Genomic DNA, 26,928 nt, shown 5'->3' on the forward strand with positions numbered 1-26,928 from the left:
TGACAATCTCCGGTGATGGAGAACCGAAACTGCACGCAGAGCACAGGAAGTGTGTTAAAACTTTCCACATGGGCCGATGGGATGATTTAAACGCGGTCTGCGCTCGGGGGTCATGGCAAATCGACAGTCATGGGAAAAAAAAACTTGCATAACGCAAAATTCTGGACCCTGTGCGCTGTTAGATAGATCTGAGGTGGACCCTCCTTAGGAGCTTGCAATCTATGTCTCAGAACGTCACTGAACACATACCTGGAAGCCTTCTAAGGGAACTGACCCTGGAGCTCTTTAAATGTTAACCCTTTAATCGCCCATCATGCAGATTCTGTGTAACGACTCGCCAAATGTGTTAACCAAATGACTGTAGTACCAGTCCTCATGGAAGCCTTGACTTGTCATTATTAGAAGATACACTTAATTTAATTGCCTGCATTCAAGCAGGGATATCAACCATAACATACTGTTAGAAAAAATACTAATTGAGAGTCTTAGATCAGACCGTGTGACCCCGGAGATTGTGGTCTTTCACCCTGAGATTGTAGCAAAAACCCTCAGATTCTGGGCCAAACCCTGATTGGTCCCTGGTCTGCAGAACACGTGTGGAACTGATGATCGTCTTTGTGGGGTTATATTAAATTTCATTTTATTTATTTTTAATTAAAAAAAAAAAAAAAAAAAAAAAGCCAGTGGAATAACAGTAAACACCTGTCTGGTAATAAAGATACGATTTAATATCCGCTTCAGAAGGCCAAGGAGTCTTGAGAAGCTCATAAACCTTTATTTCGTAAATAAACTTTATTTCCTTATTTTTTATTTTGGGCTTCCATCTTTCTTACTTTAGATCACGTGCTTATATAGTCCTTCTTCCTGCAGGTCTTTTTCTTTAGTATTTTTGGGGAGTGACCTCTTCAGATTTTACCTTCAATACTTCAGACATCTTATTTTTTGATACCAATAACATTGCTTCATTATACGAAGGATATTGTTCTACTAAATGACGTGGCATGTTTTCTAACCTCTTTAACTGTTGATCTGACTACACCAAACCAGGAAATGGTTTAATATGAATGCGGCAGCTGTAGTCCTTAACCTTGTTTTTTGTATAAAATTCTGAAGGTTAATCATGTTTTGTTTTTTAATTTATTTTTTATAACACCATACTTTAACACACATTCATACTCGCCTTCTCTATTTTCCCCCCTTTAAATATAAATATATTTTTAAGGGGGAGGGGGAAGAGAAGGCAAGTATGAATGTGTGTTAAAGCATGGTGGTATCCAAAAAAAAAAAAAAGCCAAAAAAACTTATGATTAACCTTGAGAATGTAAAGGTAAAGGACTTACAGTAACTACAGGAACATTACCCCGACTACTACAAATGGTGGATCAAACTAGATGGCGCAAAGTATATTGCTGGAAAAATTATTCAATAAAAAAATAATAAATGTTCCCCCGTCGTGGTGCCGTATAACATACAACACTTGAAGTGATCACGTGCTTCTGATCTGTAGCAATAGAAACGGAAGAGGATCTAGAAGGACCAAGGCTTCCTGATCCTGCCGGGAGAGCTGCAATCGGCCAGCGGGATTTCATATTATTCTAAGGAAGCCAAAAATGGATTTCCTCTTCCCCCTAATCTAGCTTCCGCAGCAGCCTAACTACAAAAACTATGACCTAGGTTTTTTTGTTCCCGTTTTCCTGCGGATAGTTTATTTTAATTGATAAATGTAAACAATACGTTTTAAATGTCATGGTAAAAGCCGGCTCCAATTACAGAAGTGAATTAAACTTTTATGTGGTGTCGCAAATGCAGAGTAGGCTTTCACTTGGTTTAGATGTTGCAACTTTTTTGTGTGGGTTTTATTTAACTTTCTTATTGGATACAATGTTTAATATAGAAAGGAGTGTCCTGCGTGGATGAGTTTCCTCTTCAGAGGTTAATTCATATCTTATCTGATACAGTGTCAGAACATGTGAGGCGTCACATCTTATTTCTGCCCACTGGGTCATAAATGTCCTAAATGAGCCCCCCCCCACACACACACACACTTTACATGCCATAAGTGACACACCTTTAAGAGATATGGTTAAAGGTGGCCTTGGCCCGTGACTATTTGCATATCTACCTGTCAAGCCACCTCGATGCATTAAAGAAGAATGCTAGGATATCACATCATATTGCAGCTCTGCTTCAAAACATTGCCAGGTGGCCACATGGAAGCTGTGATTTGAGTTCTGTGCAGCGAAACGCAGATCTATATCGGTTTCACAGCTTGGTGGGCAGGTCGAAGGAGATCCAGCGATATTCCTAACCGGCCCATGATCGCCCTACTGCCCGCAAAAGTGGGATAGTAGGGCAACTGAGTTCAACAATACTCGAAAATTGGGTATTGGACACTTTAGAGTTTTGCATAAGTCCTGATGTATCATGAGGAGCATGTTTGACTCCCTAGCAGGGCTGAAGGGAATGACTATAATGTCCTTCAGGTGCAGCCCAAAAATCTGCATTACTTATATGGCACATTCTGAATTTAGTTACTGGAGGTATTTTTGTCACCAGGAGCTGTATACTGTTAATTGGTGACTTGCAAATCCCAGGAGCCAGGTAGTCATGACTAGGTATGGTTCCTTATGCCATTTTAAATTGATCATTAGGGGATGTACCTGATACTGGCTCTTGGACATATCTAGAAGCCACCTTGATATCTGGCGTACATCTTCACAGAGTATAGTGGAATGGTTGAAAAACATATAATATATAATAGAAATCTGTAAGTAACTGTTATAATCTTGGGTAATTGTATCTGACACGTGTGTCTTCATTTATTTGTGTTTGAAATTAACGTTTGAAGTCTGCCACTGTGCTAATGCTTTCCAACTATGATTTCTGAACGTGTCCTCTAGACATACAATCTTGAAAGCAGCTCAAGGCTTTGAAGCCATGTAGAACAGCCTGCTATCTTTTATTTAACGGATCTTCCATTGCTTCTGAACGGTGTTACCAGGAAGTTGATGGGACCAATTAATTCCTGGTGCCTGTACTAGTTTAGGGATGGCTCTCCTGAGTCCGCCTGCAAGAAGGGGTTAACAAATGTAGCCCCTTGGTTGGCAAAGACGTATGCAACACAATCTGCCCCTCGGCACTCCTGTACTTTATTCCACGTAATGCCTCTCTTATACATTGCTGATTTCTAAATACTTATAAAAATATATTTCAAAGGTCTAAAGCACATACCACTTTCCCAAAATTGCACATTTTTTTTTTTGTTCCGTACACCAAGTAAACCCATGTAATTGTGTTGTTTTTTTTTCTTATTTTAATGAGTAACTATGTATTAAACTTCCACCCCATGTGTTTAATGTGATGGGAGAGTCATCTTAGCATCCTGCTCTCATGATCTGCATGATTATTCCTCCTCATCAAGTTATCTCTTCCCATTGCTGATTGTTGTCGGTTGGCAGCATTGTAAGGGTAGTGGGGCAGAGGAGAGAGAAATTTAACGATGGGAAACTGATCAGATAATGCTGCCTCTGTCACCAGTCGCCACTTCAACGAGGTTAATGTTTAAATCTCTCCAAAACACTTACACTGGCAAGAAAAAATCACAAGCTATAGGTGGGTTAATAAATAATTTATGCTAAAAGCTCATGGAGTTTTATGTTGGCACAGAGCTAAGCAGTACAGTGGTTACCTAATGTTTTGCAGTGAGTGCCAACTTTTATTTTAAAGTGGCATAAAAAACGAACACTTGAAGTTTGGTGTATAAATGCTTTAATATGGTGACTTTTCTCAATCCCTAGACTGGTCTGGTTGGGCATTTTGTGCTAATGGACATAGCCGAGGAGTTAAACATTTGTATTAGTTTACCTGTCCATATTACGATGCATACATCTTTGTAAGGACCCAAATGCTGCTGTGTATTATATGGTTAGGCTAACATTTATTTCATCAAACATACTCCCTCCTCTTCTCCTGGAAGCTGGTTTAATTTTGAACAATGGTAAAAACATTTTTTTTCTCATATTTTTCCGTTTTGCCTGCAGTAGGCAGATGCCGTTGGCAGTAACAGTGAGCAGCTGTTACTGAAAAATGTTTGGGCAGCTCGAATTATGGTATTCCTAAAGATCACATTTGCCTTGCAATTTTGAACAAGCCATCATCATAAAATAAAGAAGTTAAAATTCATGCATTTTTGGCCACAGAATTCACTTGTATATAGTGTGTGGGGGTATGGCAACTTTGTCCAAGTATGGCCTTAATGGTTTAAGCTTCTGTTGTCTAAGCAAGATATTAACAAAGACCTTACATGAGAGATTTTTTTAAAATGAAAATCTATAAATTATTATCTTGAGGTTTCATATTTGAAGACTTTCAGGTATTTAGTCCTGTTGAGTCTTGAGGATCAGAGGAGCTGAGAAAATGCATATGAATCACTCATCACCAAAGCATCAACTGTTCATGGCACAGCATACCATTAATTATGACATTTTATCTTCTTTTGCAACCTATTCACAGTTGCTGCTATGATAAGTAGGATTTGGAAATCTGTTACACAATTTCTTTTGGATTTCATCAGTTCACACAACAAACCCTAACGTTTCCAAGCTAACCTACCTCCTGCAGATGTTAAGAACTCTATCGCTTCTTGTGACATTCCTCTAGAGCAAAAGTTTCTTACCCCATGGCCTAAAATTGAAAAGGACGCCAGCCTATGACATGCTGTTCCTACCCATGGACCCAAGCTGATTTGAGTTTGGCGTTTTGCGTCTTCATCTGACCTAAGCCAGTGAGTAAACTAGAAACTGTACTGCCAAGAGTCCAGATGCGGCTACATCAATAGCAGACTTGGCAGTCTCGTACGTCGGGGAAAGCCTGTATTAAGTAAGAGATTGTCTCTGTCATAGAATGACCGGGCACATGGAAGATACATATGGGTAGTAGCAACAGACTTGTGCTAATTTGGACAAGATTGTACAAGAACCCCTTACAATTGCAAGACAACTGTAAAAATGAACGCTTTCCCTACTGCGTTTTCAAGTTTCCAATAGATTTGAATGCGGTTCAACCTCTTGTGTTAACCAGTCATATAGAATGTAAACTTGCAATTCAGTTAGAGGTCGGAACGATCCTTTGACCTACCCAACCGGTCAGTGATACCCACTACCTCCTAAAGTGCAATAGTGGGGCTGTTTGGCGAGACAGTACATGTTTCATTTTTGTTTTTAAGGCCTGTTGTGTTTGCAAATGTACTTCTCTTTTGTTACGGGCGAGCCACGGCACAATAATAATGGATCATGTGAAAAGCAAATGACTGTGTATCTTGTGTCATGCATTGGAGGTTTTTTTATTCTTAGTCAAGTGTAGGGAATAAAGAAAAGAACGATGGATCCTATTGCCTTATAGTTTTACAGTGGGCTTTTGAATATCAAGTCACCCGCAATAATAAAAAAAATTACCAGGTTGTTACAGACCCTTTAAATTGTATCTATAATATACAATGTAAACCTTCACAATATTATTTTGATGCAGGTAGGAAAATGAACCTAGCTGAAGTTTTTTCTTTCTGCTAAAATTCAAGCTCCAGCTATATGTTTGTGTGAAACATCCCTTGGTATTAAAGGGTGACTTTATGATAGTTTGCTAACTGATCATTAATATGTGGACTCCAATGTCGAGAGCTCAATAAATTAAGTGGAGTCTCATCCCCTAAAAAAAGGGGTGCGAGACTACATTTAATGAATTCAGCCCTCGACATGTTAAACCTTACATTTTATTTAGAGTGCCAGTAGATGTGCGGTGCTAAAGAGATACACCTTGGTATATCTGTTATTTATATTATTTTTTCTGGATGCTTAAAAAAGACGGCTTAGGGGGGACTTAATAACTATGTATAAATATATAAGGGGACAGTACAGAGATCACTCCCAGGACCTATTTATACCCAGGACTGTATCTATAACAAGGGGACATCCTCTACGGCTGGAGGAAAGAAGGTTTCTACACCAGCACAGACGGGGGTTCTTTACAGTAAGAGCGGTGAGATTATGGAACTCTCTGCCAGAGGAAGTGGTGATGGTAAACTCAATAAAAGAGTTCAAAAGGAGCCTGGACGTGTTTCTTGAAAGCAATAATATTACAAGTTATGGATATTAGATTAATAGGGACAGAACGTTGATCCAGGGATTTATTCTGATTGCCATATTTGGAGTCGGGAAGGAATTTTCCCCCTGGTATGGGGCAATTGGCATCTGCTTCATAAGGGTTTTTTGCCTTCCTCTGGATCAACACAGTAGGGACACAATATGTATATAGGTTGAACTTGATGGACTTTGGTCTTTTTTCAACCTTATGAACTATGTTACTATGTTACATAGAAACTTAAGAAGCTTTTCCTTCAGTTTCTAGGCCAACAACCTTTCACAGCTTTCTTTTATATAATTTCTTCCTATAATCAAGTGTTCCTGGCAAAAAATAAATTAAAAAAAAGTTTTTCACGGTGCAGTCCCAGTTTTAAGGCACTGTCCGGTGTAGCTGTCCCTCTTTAGTGGGCAGTGGTCATCATGCACCGGTTGGGGATATCCTCTGATCTTCCTGCCCAGGCAGCGGTAAAATCAATGAAGATCTCTGCAGACCTACAGAAGCTCCCACATGGCCACCTTGGAAGGCTCTGCAGCTGAGCTCCACAAGTTGGTTCTTCGGGTTCCTTGGTCCCTCCCTGACCATGCTTTTCCTGGGTCCAAACACCACCGTTCCCTGCCTCTTACAAATGTTGAAAGTATTACTGTAGGGTTATCTTTTCCTCCTCTGTAAACTGCTTCTTGTTTTATATTCCGTTTTTAATATTTGTCTGTAAGTAGTAAAGAGATGGCTGATGTGCGGTATAAGCGAGTATCCAGGACAGGAGGAGAGGCTTGGCTTCGTCTGGCACCCTCGCCCTCCCTGCTGTGGAATTCTTCTCTTGTGGAATAGCATAAGACGGGGACTTCAGATGAGAGGCCAGCTGAGGTGTCTTGAGGCAATTCTGTAGCTGATTAGAAAGTCAGATGTGCTCTTTTGGCTTACTGAAAGGGAACGCTTCAAACAGTGATGTAAACCATGGCCGGTTTCCAGTACGGCCGGGACCTACCTCTTTCTATTGGAGCAGCAGAAATTTGGGAAACTTTACCATTGCCGGAACTGTTCTTTCTCCCTTGAGGTTAGAACACGCTGAGTAGATTCACCAACGATGACGTGACCAAGTGCATCATATTGGCATTCATAGTGTGTGATGTCAAATGCAAACAACAAAATGAGCGTACTTCTGCAAAGCAACATGAGAAATACGCTGCCAATTATACGTATGTAAAACCTGTCTGCTTACTGTATGTAATGGATGAGCTCCAGAAAAGCAAGGCTTGATTCTGGAAAGGAGTATAATCACATTCTCGTCGTGTAACGTGAGAGTAATGCAATGCAAGTCTAAATTCTGTGACACTAAAGATGAGGGAACTCTCTTCCCAAGAGCTTATATTCAAGTGAAACGGGATCTGGACACGTTCAGTTGTTGCTTTGGTTGAAACCGTATATCGGTACATTCCATGGGTGCTTATGTATCATTTAAAGTTAAATGTGTCATAACTATTCTTATGTCACAGTTTAAGTAACGTATGCAGAATTCCGTCTTAAGTCTTTGTACAGATTGCCAAGTGTCGTAGCAACCGAAGACCGTTTACCTTATGTTTGGTGCTTGTTTAGTAGTATAAATGGCATCTACCAGAAGCAATGGTGGGTAAACGGCTTGGAATATGCCCTGTGGATCTTCCTACAGCGGGTGGGACAGAGTGGACACAGCTCAACACAGCAGAATGCCATTTTATACCACAACATGCATCACGGGAATTAAACTGTGTTTAGCCTTGCTGGTTTCCATGTGCTTAGTAGGATCTTTGTTGCTTTGTTCAGTAGAGGCAGGGTGGCCCTTTCATATAAGCAGCTGTTTAGGGCCTCTGTTTTTATAAAGACCCCCTCAAATGCTTTAGAAGGCGAGGTATATATTTTTCAGTGTATATGACTTAGATATATCTTGTGATCATACAGATTATGTTCCTTCCTTTATGTATAGTTCTCAATTTTCATGAATTTTACTTAAGACATTGGGGTCCAGCTGGCTTCCCCATGGGAACGAAACCATACCACCCTGTTACTTCTGAGCTTCCATACCCATGACCCATTACTCCTCATGGACATGGTAGAAGGACAGCACAATTAATGAGTCAAACCATACAGGCTAATGTGCTTTGGCTTGGTAGGTTATGGGTATAAAGATCCAGAATCTCTTGGTGCTCAAGTGTTGGCAGTTAAGTTAATGATGATGAGGTTTGCATCTTGGGGACCAGGCAGTTGTAGGATCCAGAAACAGATGTCCATCCTCCATGTATAGGTAGAATATTTCCCTTGGTTCAATATCATCTATACTATATGGACAAGTATTGGGACACTTGACCATTACACCAACAGTTACTTTTATGACATCGCACTAAGTACATAGACATTAATAATGACATTTTAAGCATAGTACAGAATCTGATATCTAGTAAAATTATGCATTAACATCAAATGATTAACTTACTTACCCACCTAAATTGGTTACCCACCTCTTCAAATGTTTTTTCCTAGGATTTTTCCAGACAATTTTTCTTTCTTATAATAGAAGCGTAGAAAATCTTGCAGCCAAAGACTAGTAAAAGGGCTGTCTGGCTCATGGATTTCATTTATTGATTTTTTATTTTTTTTTGTCAAGCCGTTGACAAATCTGGGAAAATTCTCTAAATGAGACAACCTTTGGAACTGTGAGATCCTTGCTTTCTTGTGTTAACCAACTGGCTTTAGATAATCTCGCTGCATTATGCAGGACCAGCCCGACCTTTCGCACAAGGGAAGCCCACCAGGGTTTATACATCATAACGCGTAAATAAATCCAGTGAATAAATCTTGTGATATAAGCCTGTGAAACAGGCCAAATGTGTCTGGTCTGGGGAAGGGGCTTCTCTTCTCAAAGGGCATTGTCTATAATGTATAATGAAGAAACAAAATCTCTTATCTATTTTTCAATTAGGAATATTGGAGGCTTATGTATAAAGGGCATTTCTGGTAAAAAGTGGCCAGTTACTATAGCAACCGGTGGAATATCCCCGCTGATTGCTCCACTTATACCACTTTGCATTACTCTTTATACATAACCCCCATTGTGTTAAATCGTCCGCTAAGCAGGATCCCAACATTTCTTTTCCAGGACATATGCAATTTTCATGTATTGCTGACCGGCGCGTGTAAAGTGCGTCCCTGCTGTATGTATAAACTCCGAGAAGTCAAATGGTTTCGCTATTACAGCAGATCTTCAGTTTTTCCACCACGTTAAGTAAACCATGTAATAATATTAGCAAATATAAAAAGTATTAAAAACTATCAGAATCCCATTGCATGTGTTTAGGGGTTCAGGCATCTTAGCTCCCTGTTCATTTCATCTGCATGATTATTCCTCTCCATTAATCTCACCTCTAATAGTAGGCTGTCTGAACCCTATTCTTTCGACCTGCATGATTATTCCTCCCCGTTGGGACTGGGGTAGATGGCGCTTACCTGTGTGTGTGTGTGTGTGTGTGTGTGTGTGTATATATATAATTATAAACACACATTTATAATAGACAAATGTGTTTCTAGAGGTAAAATACTTAAACCTTTTCTACTTTAATAAATGGCAGTCTTTATTGGTAGTTAAATGGAAAGACATATGGCCTAAATGTTAACATCCATCAATAACTCCGATTAGTATTTTTTTAATACTCCCGACAAAGTAACATTCTAATTCTCTTATATAAGTGAATTCTAGAATAACTATTTGGTATTATTATTCTCTTACATGTTTAGGGGTGGGTTAGGAAGAAAACAATAAGGTCTGTGCATACATATCATCGATTTTCTACCTGGGCATTGTCGCCTGCCGCCCCTCCATAGTGCGGAAGGACTGTATCGGCTCAGCACAGACCTCCATACTATTAATGGGAGATCGGTGATCTCCCCTTTAATCGGCACACTGAGTAGTGGTGCTGCAAGAAGCCCGAGGGTTCCTGTTATGTTGCAGAGGGGCTTCCGTCCCCCGTGGATCTGCCGCCCTAGGCCAAAATACATCTCCGGTGATAGGTTGTGCACTGAAGAACAAGAAGAAGGCATGCAAGTTCAGTAAAGCAACTTTATTCACCTAATGGCTGTAGAACAATGATATAAAAATAACACTTTTAATATAAGTAGGCTTGCTTTATGGTTTTCTTAAGTAAAAGGAGGAGAAAAAAAAACAACTTTACTGACACTTTAACATTTGAACTCTCCCTCAAAAAGAAATTGGCTATTTACCGGCGTTGGCACATACACTAAATTCTAATCCCATGACTTCGATGTAAAATATGCTACATTTAAATAGTAATTGCCTGTGGGATAAATCAGACACTTTCAGCAGAAAGCCCTCCAGCGGGATATGACTCTTGTGTTATTGCATAAATGTATTACATCATCATGTATTATGAGGTTCCACCCTCCCTTTGGATATATGAACCTTAAATATTTATGGCTCGCTATATGAAGCATTTTGGATAGCAGAAGGCCTGGTACACGCCAGTTTTACATTTATAAACAGCTGCAAAGTTTTACAGAACATACCTATCATGGTAGAAATGGGTGAGATGTTTAATCCGATCCCCTAATTTAACCTTCGGCGCCATTGCCTTTATCACCGTTGACTGATCTGCTGGGCCCTTCTTTTCAGAATACAGTTAATTACAATGAATACTAAGTAGCAAGATAGAGCCCACTTCAGTGTCCAGCTTATGGTAATAAGCTATAATAACCAAGATGAATCGATACATTAGGTAAAGAGAGCCTTGCTTGCAAGCTTACAATATAGAGCAGGGGTGTCCAACATGCGGCCCGCGGGCCAAATGCGTGACCTCGAGGTGCGGCCCGCATGAGATCGGCAGCCAGGATCACAAGCCCTGCCGCTTACTTGTGGGAGGGTCTTTTCTCTGCTCCAGTCCTGCCTCCTCTGTGGGGAGAACGAGGGAGGCCGCGCCCCCTGCTGAAGTCTGTGAGCGGCATCGAGAGCTGTAGTAGGTAAGGGGGTGGGGGAGGTTGTTTGAATGAGTATGCCTGTGAGGGAATGAATGTGTGAATGAATGAGTATATGAATGAATGTGTGTAAGTGCTGGAACCTAGGCATGATGGGACTGTGATTGCTGTTAGCAATCACACTCCTATCATGCTAAGTCAGCCAGTACATGCTGAAACCTGGCCAGCTGCCCCCCTTGTGTATTGATGCTGCCAGCAGTATGGGGTCTGCACTTACAGCCACCCTGTACCAGCATGTACTGGCTGACTTGGCATGATAGGAGTGTGATTGGTAACAGCAATCTGCTAACAGCAATCACAGTCCCATCATCAGGTTCCAGCTTTTACTGGTTGCCTGGGTATAAAAAGAGTGTGTTTGCTGTTAGCAATCACACTCCTATCATGCCAAGTCAGCCAGTACATGCTGAAACCTGGCTAGCTGCCCCCCTTGTGTATTGATGCTGCCAGCAGAATGGGGTCTGCACTTAAAGCCACCCTGTACCAGCATGTACTGGCTGACTTGGCATGATAGGAGTGTGATTGCTAACAGCAATCTGCTAACAGCAGTCACAGTCCCATCATGCCTAGGTTCCAGCATTTACTGGTTGCCTGGGTATGAAAAGAGTGTGTTTGCTGTTAGCAATCACACTCCTATCATGCCAAGTCATATTGTTGAATTTTTTTTTGTCCAATTGTGTGTTACTTTTAATAAAAGTGTGGTTACACACTAAAATTGGACAAAAATTACTGGTACAATGCCCAGCCAACCAGTACATGCTGGAATCTGGGTATGCCTTAGATTGCTGTTAATCATAATATATAATTTTTTGTACAATTTTGGTGTGTAACTTACTTTTATTAAAAGTATGTGGGGGGGGTCATTTTCAGTTTTGGCTAAGTGAACCCTGAATTTTCGGTTTTGGTCCAAAATTTTCATTTCGGTGTATCCCTAAAATAAATAGAACTATTTCATTTTAACTTATCCAGAATACTGAATTTGTAGTCACAAAACTTTCTAGGCCCAGAAATCAGTGAGAGGAAAAGTAAAGGTTTTGTGTCATTTACTTTATTTTAATCTGCATATCTAATTAAAGCCCATATTTTCATGCAGTGAAAAATGAGTGCAGCCCTCGCACGTATACAATTCTGATGAAGTGGCCCACTGCAGAAAAAACTTGGACACCCCTGATCTAGAGGATCACCTTTCTAGTATCCTGCTTAATGTACAAACGATCACCTATCCAATATCCTGCTTACTGTACAAATCACCCATCCAATATCCTCACTGTAATAAACAATCACCTATCTAATATCCTGCTTTCGGTACAAACGATCACCTATCCAATATTCTCACTGTAATAAACGATCACCTATCTAATATTCTGCTTACGGTAACATCAATCTCCTATTTAGTATCCTGCTTACGGTAATAAACGATCACCTATCCAATATCCTGCTTGCTGTAATAAACGATCACCTATCTAGTATCCAGTTCACTGTATAAACGATCACCTATAGAGTATCCGGCTTACTTTAATAAACGATTGCCTATCTGTTATATTGCACATTGTATAACGTGATATTGTATGATTCAGTATCATGCCTACGGCACGCTGCATCACCTGTTTAGCATTTTGATGCCCTGTACACCGAAAGATACAGTTAACTTCCTGATATGTTGCATGACATTTAATTGTATATTAAATGCCCTGCCTGAGCAGATAAATTGGACTTTCTGATTGTACCATTTAAATGGCAAATATCCGATATGCAGCCTGATGATTGGATTTCCTTCTTTCTTGCAGTATATGGCACATACGTACAGTATAGGGTGTGTGTATACACCCTGGCCCATCTGTACATGTTGCAAAGGCTGCATATTTTGGAAACTCAATCCACACTCCTCCCTCGCAGGGCGCTACTTTCCCAGATGACAAAATAAATGACTTCTGGCACGTCCCACCCTGCCAGGCCCTTTCGTTCTAGCAGAGCTTGTCAAAATAAATTTTTATGTGCGACCGAGAACCCTTTCCATGGAGTACACATCTGGCAGACAAGGTCAGAGCTTTCGAAATCCTCGCCACTAGCACCTCGGTAATAAAAGGTTTTTGATAGCATTGTCTGAAATCAAGTCACAGCTTCTTTTTATAAATGAGAGCGCACATTGCTGCCGTTGCACATCACACATCTGCAAGCCCCATCTGTACTATGGAAAGGACTGCTTTCCAAACATGCTTTCCTGCCAGCATTTTTTTTCTAGGGCCATGGTGTCAGATGTTGAGGGTTGCAACAAAGCTAGCTGATACAAATGATCATATAACACCCCCCACCCCAGTGCCGCAGTTCCTTTTCTTGAAGCCCCCCTCCGCCAGCAGTTAAAATGGCTTGTTTCATCCCCATAAGTTTGTTCGGCCTTTTATACAAAAACAAAACTGATAATTTTTTTTTGCTAGGTCTTTGATGTCTAGATTGGGTTTTCATGACATACTTGGTTTAGACCTCAAAAAAAGAGACTGCCTTTTTTATTAATCTGTTTAGCCTTTTTTTTTTTTTTTCGTAATAATCTCAAAATTGATGCTCAATTGTTTTGTGTTTGTTGTTTTTCCTCTTCTCCATTTTACTTTTTGCTGCTAACATCCGGAGCAGGCAGCTGCTTTCTGCCGGGATTAAGGCTGAGCACTTTACAGCAGATCTGCTCAGAATCTGCTGTGGGCATCGTGCCCTGACACGCTTTGGCTTCGGCAGATATGCATCACAACTGTGCCCTACTCGCTTTAATTTCGTCAAATTCAATGAGATCTGGAAAAAAAAATCTCTGGCACTGTTTTTTTTTTTTTTTTTTTTTTTTTTTTTTTTAGAGTCAAAGAATAAAGTTGAATAAAGGAGTGTTATCGCTCAAAAGTTTGGGGTCACTTACAAATGTCTTTGTTTTTAAAAGAAATTTTGTCCAATAAAATAACATGAAATGGATCAGAAATCCAGCGGCGGGGTTAATGTTGTAAATGACTATTGTAGCTGAAAATGGCTGATTTTAATGGAATCTCTTCATAGGCATACAGAGGCCCTTTATCACTCCTATCACTCCCGTGTTCCAGTGGCCCTTTATCACTCCTATCACTCCCATGTTCCAATGGCCCTTTATCACTCCTATCACTCCCGTGTTTAAATGGACCTTTATCACTCCCATCACTCCTGTGTTCCAATGGCCCTTTATCACTCCCATCACTCCTGTGTTCCAATGGCCCTTTATCACTCCCATTACTCCTGTGTTCCAATAGCATGTTGTGTTCGTTGATCCAAGTTTAAGTTTAAAAAGCTAATTGATCATCAGAAAAACCTTTGGCAATTATGTTACAGTTAGAAATGTCCTTGTCTTCCATGGAAAATAAACAGCCAAGCGACTGCAAACCTTTGAACGGTAGTGTATGTAAGGGGTGCTCTGCTGGGAAACTCTCAAGGATTTCTAAGAACAGTCTCTATATCTTGAACTTGTTATTGCTGGTAAAGTTTTATTATTGGGCTCAAAGTCATTTTGTGGTCAAAACAGTACTGGCTTTACATATTTTTTTTCCAAGATTATCCCCAGTATTATGACTTTTTCCTCCTCATATAAAAATCAATAAACTTATCCATTTGTTGTACCAACCCAAAAGTAAATAGTTTGGTAAGTTTTTTTTTTTTTGTTTTTTTTAAACAAAGTTGAGATAAAATAGTGCCTCGCCAGAAACAAAGGAGAATCATATATTAATGTTTAACACTTATAAACATTATTATTATTATTATTATTGATTTATAGGAACAAGACATAAAAAATAGTTCGGAACATAATTTTCACTTTACTGTAACAAAAGGTAAGGGGGGTCCTGCTCAAATGAGCGTACAATCTAGAAGACTCGTCTAGCATACAAAGGGGTTAAAAGATAAAAGGTACAGTCAGCCAAGGCTATCTTCAGATGTGCATAATCAAAATGATCTAAATAAAGCTGACTAAGGTATCCATTATTCTTAGCAGTGATCATCTGAGCATGGCTTCTTCCGGAGAGAAATAAATCATAGGAAGGACTCTTGAGATGAAATTGTAAATTGTCATTATGTAAATAAGGAGAATACATTTCCTTGCGTCTGTGTTTGCAGATATAAAATCTTAGAGGTTAGACGGTGCATGGCTTCTATATCGTAAGGGACCTTGCAGCGTTTTTAGTAGATTGGACAGAGCGCTTTTAAATCAGGAGTGTTGAATTCCGGGCCTTGAGGGCCATGGGCCCCGACAATCCATGCTTTGAACACAAAGTGATTTATCGGCTCAAACCGTTGTGATTGAGCTGCCAGAGCTCATGCTGGGATATCTGGAAAATCTGTTCTGGTTCTGGCCCTTGAGGCCTGGAGTTTGACAACCCTGCTTTAAATGATGTTTCTAGGGTTAGAAGGAGGCGGTTCGCCTTCTTGTTTGTAGAAAGTGAATACCTGGGAACTTTTGGACTCCGGCTACCCGGAGCCTAACTTTACATCACGCGGCCAGGACTACCCGCAGACGTCAGTGGGAACCCCCCTGATTTAAGGGGGAGTGGGGCATGTCCGCACCCTGGTCCCACAACCCAAAAGATTCGGGGGTGAACCGGAGAAATGACACTTCTCCCAGAGTCACCGGACACTACTAGAGGTCATTGAGTACATTTGGAAATGGCTTCCATGAGAGCCACCAACAAACATATTGAATCTTCCTGTTTTATATAAACCTTTGTTTCAAACCCAATTCTCTGTTTTCTTCGGTGTTTTGATGCCTCCTCCTTCCTGAATTTTGTAATTACATCACAACTCGGAACGCTACGATATACTTTTTATACGCGGCTTCGTCTATATAGTTTGCCCAGCTTGAAACCGATCTTTTTATTTTCTTCTTTCAGCCTTCTTAGTAGACTCACAAATTATTTAGGGGCACTTGGAATACGAGATGCGTCGGCATCGGTTTCTCTCCAAAGTCTTCTAAAAGATAGAGCAACTGTTTAACAGAGCTTTATTTTGGTAACCCTTTTATGTTTTATTTAGCATTGTCGGTTTCTACGGCAACAGCCTATCAGTGCATGATTGTGTGTCATTTGGTGGTTATGGGTTATGAATGAGGCAAAATGTGATGACGTGGTTAATCATTTCGTGCTTGGACTTTTAATAAGAACTAGGAATTTAGAATGCTGCAAAGAAGTCTTCCTCCATCCTGCTTTTTATATGTAAAAGTGGGTGATGCCTGTACCACAGCTGGTGTTCGCAGATAGGTGCGGACAATCATGTGAAACGGTTCTTTTTTTTTTTTTTTTTGCAGTTTCTGTGCACCTGGAGCTTGCAGATGAATGATAAAATCCTGGGGGGGGGGGGGGCAGGATGTCAAAATTGCCATTTCAAGGGTGCAATCAGTCATTCAAAAAGGTCACTTGTTGCCTGTCCCTTAACGAAAGCATAGAATACAACTGGGATTCCAGCAGCTGTGGACTGCGACTCGCATGCGACAAGGCCGGTCTACTGGAACGAGCCTATTAGGCTGGCTAGACTCGTGAGAGTTGCAATCCGCAGCGGCTGTAATGCTAAATGTTAATGTAGATACTAGAGAATATAGGAGTACGGCAAGGGTTTGGTATCTCCAGATCGCTGGCTCCAAATATCATGAGCAGATGCGAGGATACAGAATTTGTAGTTGGCTCAAGGCATTCTGGGTGCTTTTTTTTTTTCCACCCTACGAGGACCATATTGAAGAGTAACATGTTCAAAAACAAATGAAAAGTAAAAAAAAAAAAACCTGCCGCTTGCGTCGGCTGATGTGATGGGCACGTAGCTCATGGGCCAACGGCTGTTTTTAACGCTGTTTTTCGTTCTGACTCACCCAGGCTTAATTTGTCATCCAGAAACCATGATAATATTAGTGTGACGTGAATGTTGTACTAATGTAATATTACATCTGCCCTGCAAAGCACACCAAAAAATTGGCCTGTAGATTTCTTTTAAATGATGTCCGTGTAAAATACAATTATTTTAGCCACCTTCAGACCGGAGGATAGGGTACTTTGTAGTCCTGTTACGGCTGGGAAGTTATCACTTGGCTTGGGGGCACGCATTTTGTTTGCTTTATTTTTATGTATGCGTCTTTTCATTCTTTCGCAGAAAATGCTAATGAAGCAGCAGGATCGTCTGGAAGAACGGGAGCAGGACATCGAAGATCAGCTCTACAAACTGGAATCTGACAAGAGACTTGTGGAGGTATGTGCCCTTCGATAACGATAGCATCTCTTGTTATGGGGAGGGTCATATTCTTCTTAAGTTTCTGCTTAGCCCACCATATCTGCTCCAGCTGAAACCAATTACAACCAGAGTCCGATAGAGTCCGGGAAGTTCGTTACAACTTACTGCTTGAGCCGATACGGGGATTCCAACGGGGTTCTTCACGCTCAATAGAGAATATCAGCTAAAAAAAATGATCACCAAGTAAAAATTCTATTAAAAGTATCTAATGTCTCGGATGTTAATGGTGACCAAGTTGGGACATACTTAGAATTCACATGTTGCGGCTATTAGCCACAGGGCCAGCAGTGTTTATGCAATCTGTGTAGTTCAGTTACTTTCCCAAGTGAAACGAATCTTTCTTAAGGGCTCCTCTGCTGTCGTACCTGACCCTAAGGAAACCGCGCATACAAAGAAAAGCATCCATTTCCATCCACTGCCTACATTTTCTCCATTGTTAACTTCCAGGACGCGTTCCTCGGCAACTGTCATTATCATCCATAATTGACGACAGTTTGAGCTAGAGACTATTATCTACAGGAACAGAAATAGGGCATCACCAAATTTGCTATTTAAATTAATGTGAATTGGTGAAAAGCAATTAATTTCAGCTGTCACTGATACAATGATGTGATTTGAATAGGCAGAAAAAAAAAAATGTTCACGCAACCAAACTGGGGAAATCATGGCACCTAATGGCCGAAGGAAAACCCAGTGTGCTGGAGAAAAGCCTGAGAAGTCAACCTACTTGTGGTGGAATTTATGCGATAGAATTAATTATGAAAAATAATGTCAGTAGAAAGATTTCAAAATTGGGAAAAAACCACAATGAAGTTAAAGCCCTGAGCATTGGGTGCTATAAAATACATTAACAGCGATTTAAACAAGCAACCAATCAGGAAGGGGGAGATCAACTGCACACTGAATGACATCATCATGTGGATGTAAGAGGCAGAAAATGCAAATACACATTTTTTACAGTCAACATACTGACTGTTATTGGTATTCTGATTAGTGTATTACAGATAAAAATAAGGTTCCAAATATATTGTTTTCTCCTTTTTTCCATTAATTAATGTTTTCAGACAGCTGCATGTCAGCTACTTGTATGAGTTCTCGCTCGGTTATCTGAGCCCCAATCTACTAGACAAATACCCGACTCCTTATCATGCTGCCTGTGAGAAACAATAGAATGGCTGAATCTTAATCACCCAGCCGTACACTTTGATTAATGAAAGTCTATGGATTAACGGACTTAATTAGCTTTGCCATAAAGAATTGGCTCAGTGTGGTGTTTGAACAGGGAAAGTCACTCAAAACATCACATGACTGACAACAATGGCGGCCTCCAGGTCTGCAGATGAATGAGGTTTATTGAAACCTGATAAAACCTGTTTTTTTGTCAATGCCGGAATACACTGGGGGGGGGGGTTTTCCCGAAAGAGAAAACAATTTTTTTTTCTCCTCAGGATTTCCTCTTTTAAGGTTCTTCAGCAAAAGTTCTTTAGATGATATCAATCCAATTATTAGTTCCTGGATGGAATTTGGTACAAATTCAGAGGTTTCACTGAGCTCTGCTACCAAATAGGTTCTACCAGACTGTAACGAAATCATGGCTGTAGGTCTAATTTAGGCATGAATGTATGAAGTCCAGAACATTTTACCTCGCCTATTGTTCTGTAAGTCATATTGTTATGTTACATACTACTTGTTATGTTCTCTCTACCCATTGTACAGCACTATCAAATTTGATGGCGCTATATAAAACAAAAAATTATAATAATAATTTTAATTGGGAGCAAATCTTGTAAGTAGTCGCTTTCTTCCGGAAGAGCTCTGTGCATGCTTAGGACTCGAACCATGAACGCCATTGTCATTCTTGTATGCGCATGCAGATGGTATGACAGACTGCACAATGACTCTCGTCCTGCCCGGCTTTGTGTAAAGCTTGGAGCTATAAGCTGATGCATGATTCCGGAAATATCTTTCTGTACAACTCCCATTATCCGATCCTGGCCCTAGACTAGGTACAGAAGGAATAGAATCTGATAAGAAACAAAACTTTTTATACAATATGTCTTCCATCTTCTACCTCCAAATAAAAATCAATGCCAACCTGTTCTAGAACCCTTCCCTTTCATGATGACGACTACTTTGTCCTTCAATGTTACTGAATTGAATGCTGGCATACCTAAATAAATTTGATGTTTTCTATGATTCATTGAGATTTGCCCGATTTTTCTGAATCTGGCGGAATACGCGGGACCTGTTCTGTCGTGAATCTAGTTACAAACCTTAGGCAAGATACGCAGTTTCCACCGCTCGGGATTTATCGCCGTGGTAGGAACGGACAATGTGGTTTAGAGCGCTCAGATCACGCTCTTTGTTTAATGGATGTTTTCATTACAGCAGCTCTTCAGGTGCTGAATGGCAGGAAAAAAAAATAAAAAAATGTCTGCCCTGAATAGTTTTTTTGTTCCTGTGATTCCAAACATTATGCTTAATCTTAAATTTTAAAGGCCAAAAAAATAAATCAGAGGTCCTACCTTTTCTTCCAATATCCGACCCTGTGTGCCATGAACTGCAAAAAGATATCAGAAAACCATAAAAGACTCGAAATTACTTAAATATGTTTTGTGATTTTAAAGTTCGCTTGACGCTTCTTTGTAGTTTATTTCTAGATCTTACAATCTAGAATCTTGCAATTTACCAGACCCTCTTCGCCCGATCCCGTGAGTTCAGTTCCCAACTTAATATTTTCTTTTCGGAGTACAATCGAACTCTGTTTCTGTTTTATCTTCCAGGAAAAAGTCAATCAGCTGAAGGACGAGGTCCGTCTGCAGTACGAGAAGTTGCACCAAATTTTGGATGAGGACCTGAGGAAAACAATGGACATTCTGGATAAAGCTCAGGCCAAGTTCTGCAATGACAACGCAGCACAGATTCTGCAGCTGAATGAACGTATGCAAGAGGCCAAAAAACTACTGAGCTCTGTGCAGGTCATGTTTGACAAAACAGAGGATATCAACTTCATGAAGGTATGTATGCATGCCTGGAGATCTTCTGGATTTAACCCCGAGTCTCCAGATGAAGCCCTACTCTGGGACTGTGCCATTTTCTACTTTTTTTCCTCCATGGCCACCTTCTGCCCACTTCCCTCCCAATCACCACCCATTAAAGACACCCTGGGGCTGTTCTTGACACACAGCTAGCCCTGTCCCATCATTAACCGACTCCCCAGAAGGGTAGTATACCCAAGGGAGTACATCAAACAATCAGTAATTGGGGTTTTGCTTCCTTGGTGCCCCCCAAAGACACCCCTTGTTTTATTTATCCGATTCCAATATGGTTTGTTACACTCAAGATGCTTGCAGAGATACGTTGTAGGTTACATCTGAACGGTTGCTCTGATGGAAAGTTTGGAAGAGGCCTTGTAGACAATTGACGTGTCTCATGTGCATGTACACCAACAGATCTACTTTTATTAAATGGTGCTTTGTATTAATGTATAAAAATGCAGAATCTAAATAGAGCATGTAACAAGGGTAGTCGAAGTATGGGGGAAACCTTTAGTGGAAGAACAGTGTTTTGTGCATAAAGTAAGAATAAATTAAAATAATTTCTGCTATCACAATATATGTTTCTATGTGGAAACAAACCCCATGAATTGTTACTTTATGTTATATGGCGCCTGAATATCGGGAGCCAGGGGCATTCAGAGAGATGAGACAAAGATGCAGAGTTCCCAGACTTGGATTCAAAACAAGAAGGATGAACATTTTATTTATAGTCTCCAATTCCTTGATGATGTCATCTACTGATATAACTATTTATATGTGTGTATTGTGGACGCTTTCTGTTGAATATTATGACGGGTACATTGAGTGTATTCATCAGAACTGTAGAGCAAACATATATAATGTGGCATAGGAGTGATTACTGATCACAAATCAATATCTCCTGATTAACGTTTCAACAGATCATTTCTGCATAAAATCACTTTCATTCAGAGAGCCTAAACCGCATGGAAATATAATGTAACTAGTTATGATGATGTTGAACATTTTACCAAGTTTCACCAGCACCGCTGATAATATTATGTTTAAGGGTTAGCAAAAGCTGGATCAGAAAAGTTCCCAACTATAAACTGGAAATAGAATCACTGCAACTGGGACCCTCCAGCCAACTGGGGCCCTCCAGCCAACTGGGGCCCTCCAGCCAACTGGGACCCTCCAGCCAACTGGGGCCCTCCAGCCAACTGGGACCCTCCAGCCAACTGGGGCCCTCCAGCCAACTGGGACCCTCCAGCCAACTGGGGCCCTCCAGCCAACTGGGACCCTCCAGCCAACTGGGGCCCTCCAGCTGTTTAACTCTTACAGTGCAATTTAGCTCCTACACAACCGAAGGACCACTGAGTGGTAGTTGTGTTCTACTCCTTTTGTTGTATTTTACAGATTTAAGCCTAATTATTAAGATTGTGAATGCCGCGCTTGGATTTATTGTATTTATTTTTTAGGTGCAGCACTGCATACAGAAACTTGCGCTATATGCATGACTGTATCTTCTTTTAGTGCTGTCAGCGACATCTGGAGCAAGTAGAATCACAGCACAAGCTCAAACTTGCATGCCTTATCTACAATGTATTCTATACACGGCCTCTGGCTCTTCTTCCTTCTGCCCCAGCCCGGAAAAACAAAAAAGAAATGCAAGCTGTTTTTCTTGATATAGAAAATATTCAACTTGTCATTAAGTATTGAACAGAAGGGAATTCTAGTTCTTCCTGTCCTGATTGTTTTTGTTCAGTTTTGACTACAGTGTTAAAGAAAATAAAAAACACAAATTTAATAAAAAATATATATATACATACACAAATTATATTTATTATATATAAGCATAATAATCTAACCTATATGTTATTCTTCGGCAGAATCCTCCTAGCGAGCCAGTTGTCATCAGGATAATGTACATGCGCGGTTTCATCACTAACTATTCTTTTGTTTGTTTCCTAGAATACCAAGTCTGTGAAAATCCTGATGGACAGGTAAGATTACCGTTCCCGGTCAGCTAGTGTTATTCTGCCCTTGTTTTTTTTTTTATTTGCTCGGCGGCTGTTTCCTCGGCAGTTTGTTTAGTCTGAATGATGGCGTGGATAGGAACAGAGGGCAAAGAATGATCAAGAGTAAATAAACTATATATATATATATATATATATATATGTGTTTATCTTGTGACTCACAGGTAACAGAAAAAGGCAGAATTTTATTTTTAATTGTCTGCTTTTTGTGTTTGTGTAACTAGCCGCAGCAGCCTCTTTTCAAGCCTAGGCATGTTTAAAAAAAAAAAAAAAGATCCACAGAGATGAAACGGCCTAGGTCGAACATTATAAAAAGTGAAACAAACAGGATATGCTTCATAGAGATTTAAATAAATCTTGGAAAATCTCAGAATCTGACATGAGCACCTTAGTTGTGTGCAAGCCAGCCTTCTACAGCACAAGATAAGTGGTGTCAAGCCAGACCCCATGCTCTGCTCGGTCTGGACGAGAGGAGGCATTTTAGTTTTGACTCTTCCCGTTTCACCAGCCAACCCAAGCATGGTGCTCCAACTTAAGTGCTCACCAAGCTACATTGTTGCCTAGTATGTCATCGAAGGAACTACTTCTAGAACGTCCAGAGGAGGTGGTCATGGCAAACTGGTGTTCTTGAACTTCTCCAAAAAATCATGAAGCTGATGTTGTGTTGTTCTCCACTCAATTTTTCCATTGGCTTTCTGATACAGGCGTGCTGATGAGTGTAGACTCATTACGATGTAACAAAACACATTCTGTCCGTTACTTCTGTAGTATGCTTTGTGGTAAAGCTGGGGTTTTGTGGTTTGTATTTGGGAAAGACGTGATAAGATGATGCTATTAAAAATGTTAAAAACTGTGGATATTAAATGTTTTTTTGGTATCACAGAACTCAAAACTGCACTGGGGGCAGCCTCCCTCCACCTAAAATTGGACACCTGAACTCCAAACTCTTCCTGAATGAGATTGCCAAGAAGGAGAAGCAGCTGAGGAAAATGCTAGAAGGTATGCTACTAACAATCACCTACATTGAGTTGAAATATGTCTTTGCATTGAAGTGTGTGTCAACTGGTGCACAAGGGGCTGAACAGTGTCATTGGTTCTTGTCAGAACACCTATAGGAATGATTAATAGTTGTGAAAGAGATGAGGGCTGCCTGTTGCTCTGGCAATGGCTTTGACACAAATCCTATTAATGTATGAGAAATCCCACAGTCTGCAACGTATTTACCTTCCATGCACCCCCAGCTGCCCTCTTCTCGCCTGCGGCTGCACCCACAGGGGCATGGAGTTTGTGTAGTTCAGTATCCAGAGATGAAACTTCTCTTCATCACTTGACATGCATACTAAGGCCATAGACCTGACCAGCTGTGGTTTCCAAGTGTTCGTCATTTAGACTTTCTTCCTCACAACATTAAATATATCCGATTCTATTTTGGAACTATGTGTGGACATTGTAAGCATGTTTGCTTTCTTCTTCTGTTAGGTCCGTTCAGCACCCCTGTGCCGTTCCTCCAGAGCATCCCTATGTACGCCTGCAATGTCGGCAGCTCAGGGGCAGAGAAGCGCAAGCATTCGGCCGCCTTCCCCGAAGGTAGCTTCCTTGACGCAGCATCCGGAACTGTTACAGGCCAGTATATGAGCCAGGGATCTTCCACTGGTGAAGGCCAGTCTGCACAACCCATGGTGCCTTGCAGCTCCACCCAGCACATCGTAGGACTTCCTAGTGGACCACAGCCTGTCCACTCCAATTCGGTCTTCAATCCCTCTCACTATCCGAACAGCACATCATCTCAACAATCTGTCCTCTCCCAGTACGGAGGACGCAAGATCCTTGTCTGTTCGGTGGACAACTGTTATTGTTCCTCTGTGTCCAACCATGGTGGCCACCAACCCTATCCTAGGTCTGGCCACTTCCCTTGGACAGTCTCTTCTCAAGAGTATTCTCATCCTCTTCCACCCACCCCTTCAGTAACTCAATCTCTTCCCGGACTCGCTGTCAGAGATTGGATTGATGCTTCCCAGCAGCATGGTCGCCAAGATTTCTATAGGGTCTATGGGCAGCCTGCCACTAAGCATTATGTTACCAGTTAACCACAGCGTGAGTTAGCCTTGCTACATATGCATTCAGAGAACAACCCTCTGAAATGGAACAACCTTAACCTCTTTAGTTACGGAAAACCCAATCCGCTACTGAATATGGTTAACATTGGATTTTTTTTCTTTTTCTTTGATTCCAGTTATTTTGGAGATGATGTATGCCCTGTTTTTTTGTGTTTTTTTGCCCCCCTCCCCCCCATCTACCAAAAGAACTTTACTTTTTTCCTCTCTTAATGCTTTGTAGTTTCTGCCGATTTCTATCATTTGATGCAAACTGCTCTTGATGTTTCCTGTGTGTATTTCTTTTATTCCTTTGTTGTCAGTTTACTTTGTTGCTTTAGAAATAAACAAACTTTCATATGTGATAGAATGAGTTTTAAGTTAAAAGGCCACTTATCATGCAAACACTTTTTTTAAAGTTTTCAGAGCAATGTAAATACACCGTGATCATAGAATACAGCAAAGTACAGAAAAAAAGGGATGTAACATATTTGTTGTACGGGAATATTCCGCCTCTTCCATTATGGAGCCTAGCAAAGACCCAAAATGATAGATTTTTAGGATGGAACTCTGTACCCACACTGATTCAGAACACAAAAAAACTGATGATCATTTATTGTGAAAAAAAACCAGATTATTCAGCCCATGAGTGCAGAAATAGTGAACAAACCCGTCAAATAAAATATTTTCTATTTTTTTGCAAATGTCGGAAATAAAATAAAAAAAAATGCAGGGACGCGGAGATTGTGTTTTTAGAAACACATTGTAAATAAAGCTAGAAGACAAATACAGGGTAATGCTTTGTACTTTTGAATCTTAATGTAAAAATTTCCAAATGGGCGAACAGCAAAACTAATTGAAATTTATGTCCATTATCATTCACCCCCCCCTCTCCTTTTCCTATTAAGGACCAAGGTTATAATTAAAAAGCTATATATAACTACCAGAAAATGGTAAATGGTCTTTTTTCTTAAAAAGAACAGTTAAAGGAATCATTTCTTTTTTTTTTATTTACAATATTTTTAACATTCCAAAAACATGTTTAAAAAAAAAAAAAAAAAAAAAAAAGTGCAATTCAATTTTTTTTTTCATTAAACAAATATTTTGCTTTACATGATTAAACAAAAGGTATAATTTCTGGAGTGCCACAACCGTAATAAAAAAATAATAATAAAAAGGACAAAAAAAAATTAAACAAAATGTATCTATGTACAGAATAAGGTCCAAGCACTTTTTTTCCTCCTTTTTTTTTTTTTTTTTTTTTTTACTGCATCATTACGTAATAATCCATTTAATGCCATATTGTAATTTTACAGCAATAAGACTTTGTACTGTATGTTGCTAAGGATTAACGTTAAAGAAGGTATTACTATTCTGTTTAGACATCTGGGATACGGGAAGTACTGCATGCCGGACAGCAGAGGTGCGGTAACGGGCTTCTATCTACTTTTTGGCCTTGCCTTTTATTACAGTGTTGGATTTGGGGATAATATCTCTCCTCTTTAAGCAACAGTTCTGCTTACTCGGTTAAAAAACAAGCAAACAAACAAAAAAAATAATAAAATTTCTTTTTTATAAAGTGTAACGTTGCTTTCGTGACCTTGGTTCCATTGTTTTGTTGAAAGAGCAAAAAAGCTCCTGAGCGATTATGGGAACGGAGTTTGGGAACGAGCAGCAATCCGGGTGCTTCTGTGCTAAGCAGACATGGCCCCTGTAGCACTCTTGCTGGGTATATTATCACCATACCAGGCAGCTCTGCGGAGCGCCGCTTCTCCGGGTCACTAACGGGAAACTTTGGGTCACGGGCGTGTCCGTTGACTTAAGTTCTTCTTTCTATAGTCTATATGTGTCCTGTGGTCCCCAAATCTCGGTTTTCATTGCACATTATACTTGGTAACTCTATATAATCCATTTTACAGATCAAAAGGTGCATTAGTGTCCCATCCCAATTGTATCTGAATGAGAGATAGTAGGGAGGGGGTTAACAAAAGCTCTTTGTTTCATGAATGGCGACTTCTCCGTGGCGTGGGAGCCGCTGTGTTATGTATAAAGAATGAATCCACAGATTTTCTAACATTACTACATTAGCTGAATGCATTCTATGTAGATGGACGTTATGGATGCAGAGCAGGTCCAAATTCAGGGATATTCCATTGGTTTCCATAGCGATTGCTCCACTTTAGGAAAAAAAAATAACCTCTATTCATAAAACCCTATATTCACTGAAAAAGTAAACCCGTCCGACTGGTTTACCTGCTCAGTGTGAGTTTGAGGGGAAAAAAAATATTTGAAATGTTGAGTTAAACACTGAGTGTTACAATTAGTCTTTTTTATTTTTTTGGTGTAATACATTGGCTCTCA

The 26,928-nt window shown here is 40.2% G+C and overlaps 1 protein-coding gene across 2 annotated transcripts in view; it reads left to right on the forward strand.

Moving 5' to 3' along the window:
- The window catches only part of LOC149288635 (E3 ubiquitin-protein ligase TRIM8-like), a 34,909-nt gene extending 10,348 nt beyond the window's left edge, over positions 1 to 24,561 (forward strand). Inside the window, exons 2-6 of one of the 2 annotated variants that reach the window (XM_089491567.1) lie at positions 17,284 to 17,379; positions 20,205 to 20,438; positions 22,410 to 22,441; positions 23,358 to 23,473; positions 23,954 to 24,561. In XM_089491567.1, coding sequence (XP_089347693.1) covers positions 17,284 to 17,379; positions 20,205 to 20,438; positions 22,410 to 22,441; positions 23,358 to 23,473; positions 23,954 to 24,561 — 1,086 coding nt within the window. The remainder of the gene's footprint in view (positions 1 to 17,283; positions 17,380 to 20,204; positions 20,439 to 22,409; positions 22,442 to 23,357; positions 23,474 to 23,953) is intronic. The other variant, XM_089491568.1, reaches the window with a different exon arrangement.
- The last annotated feature ends 2,367 nt before the right edge of the window (positions 24,562 to 26,928 follow it).

This window comes from Sceloporus occidentalis, unplaced genomic scaffold (assembly GCF_023333645.1).
Source record: "Sceloporus occidentalis isolate IW3139 unplaced genomic scaffold, rSceOcc1.0.p SCAF_50, whole genome shotgun sequence".
NCBI classification, from domain to species: domain Eukaryota; kingdom Metazoa; phylum Chordata; class Lepidosauria; order Squamata; family Phrynosomatidae; genus Sceloporus; species Sceloporus occidentalis.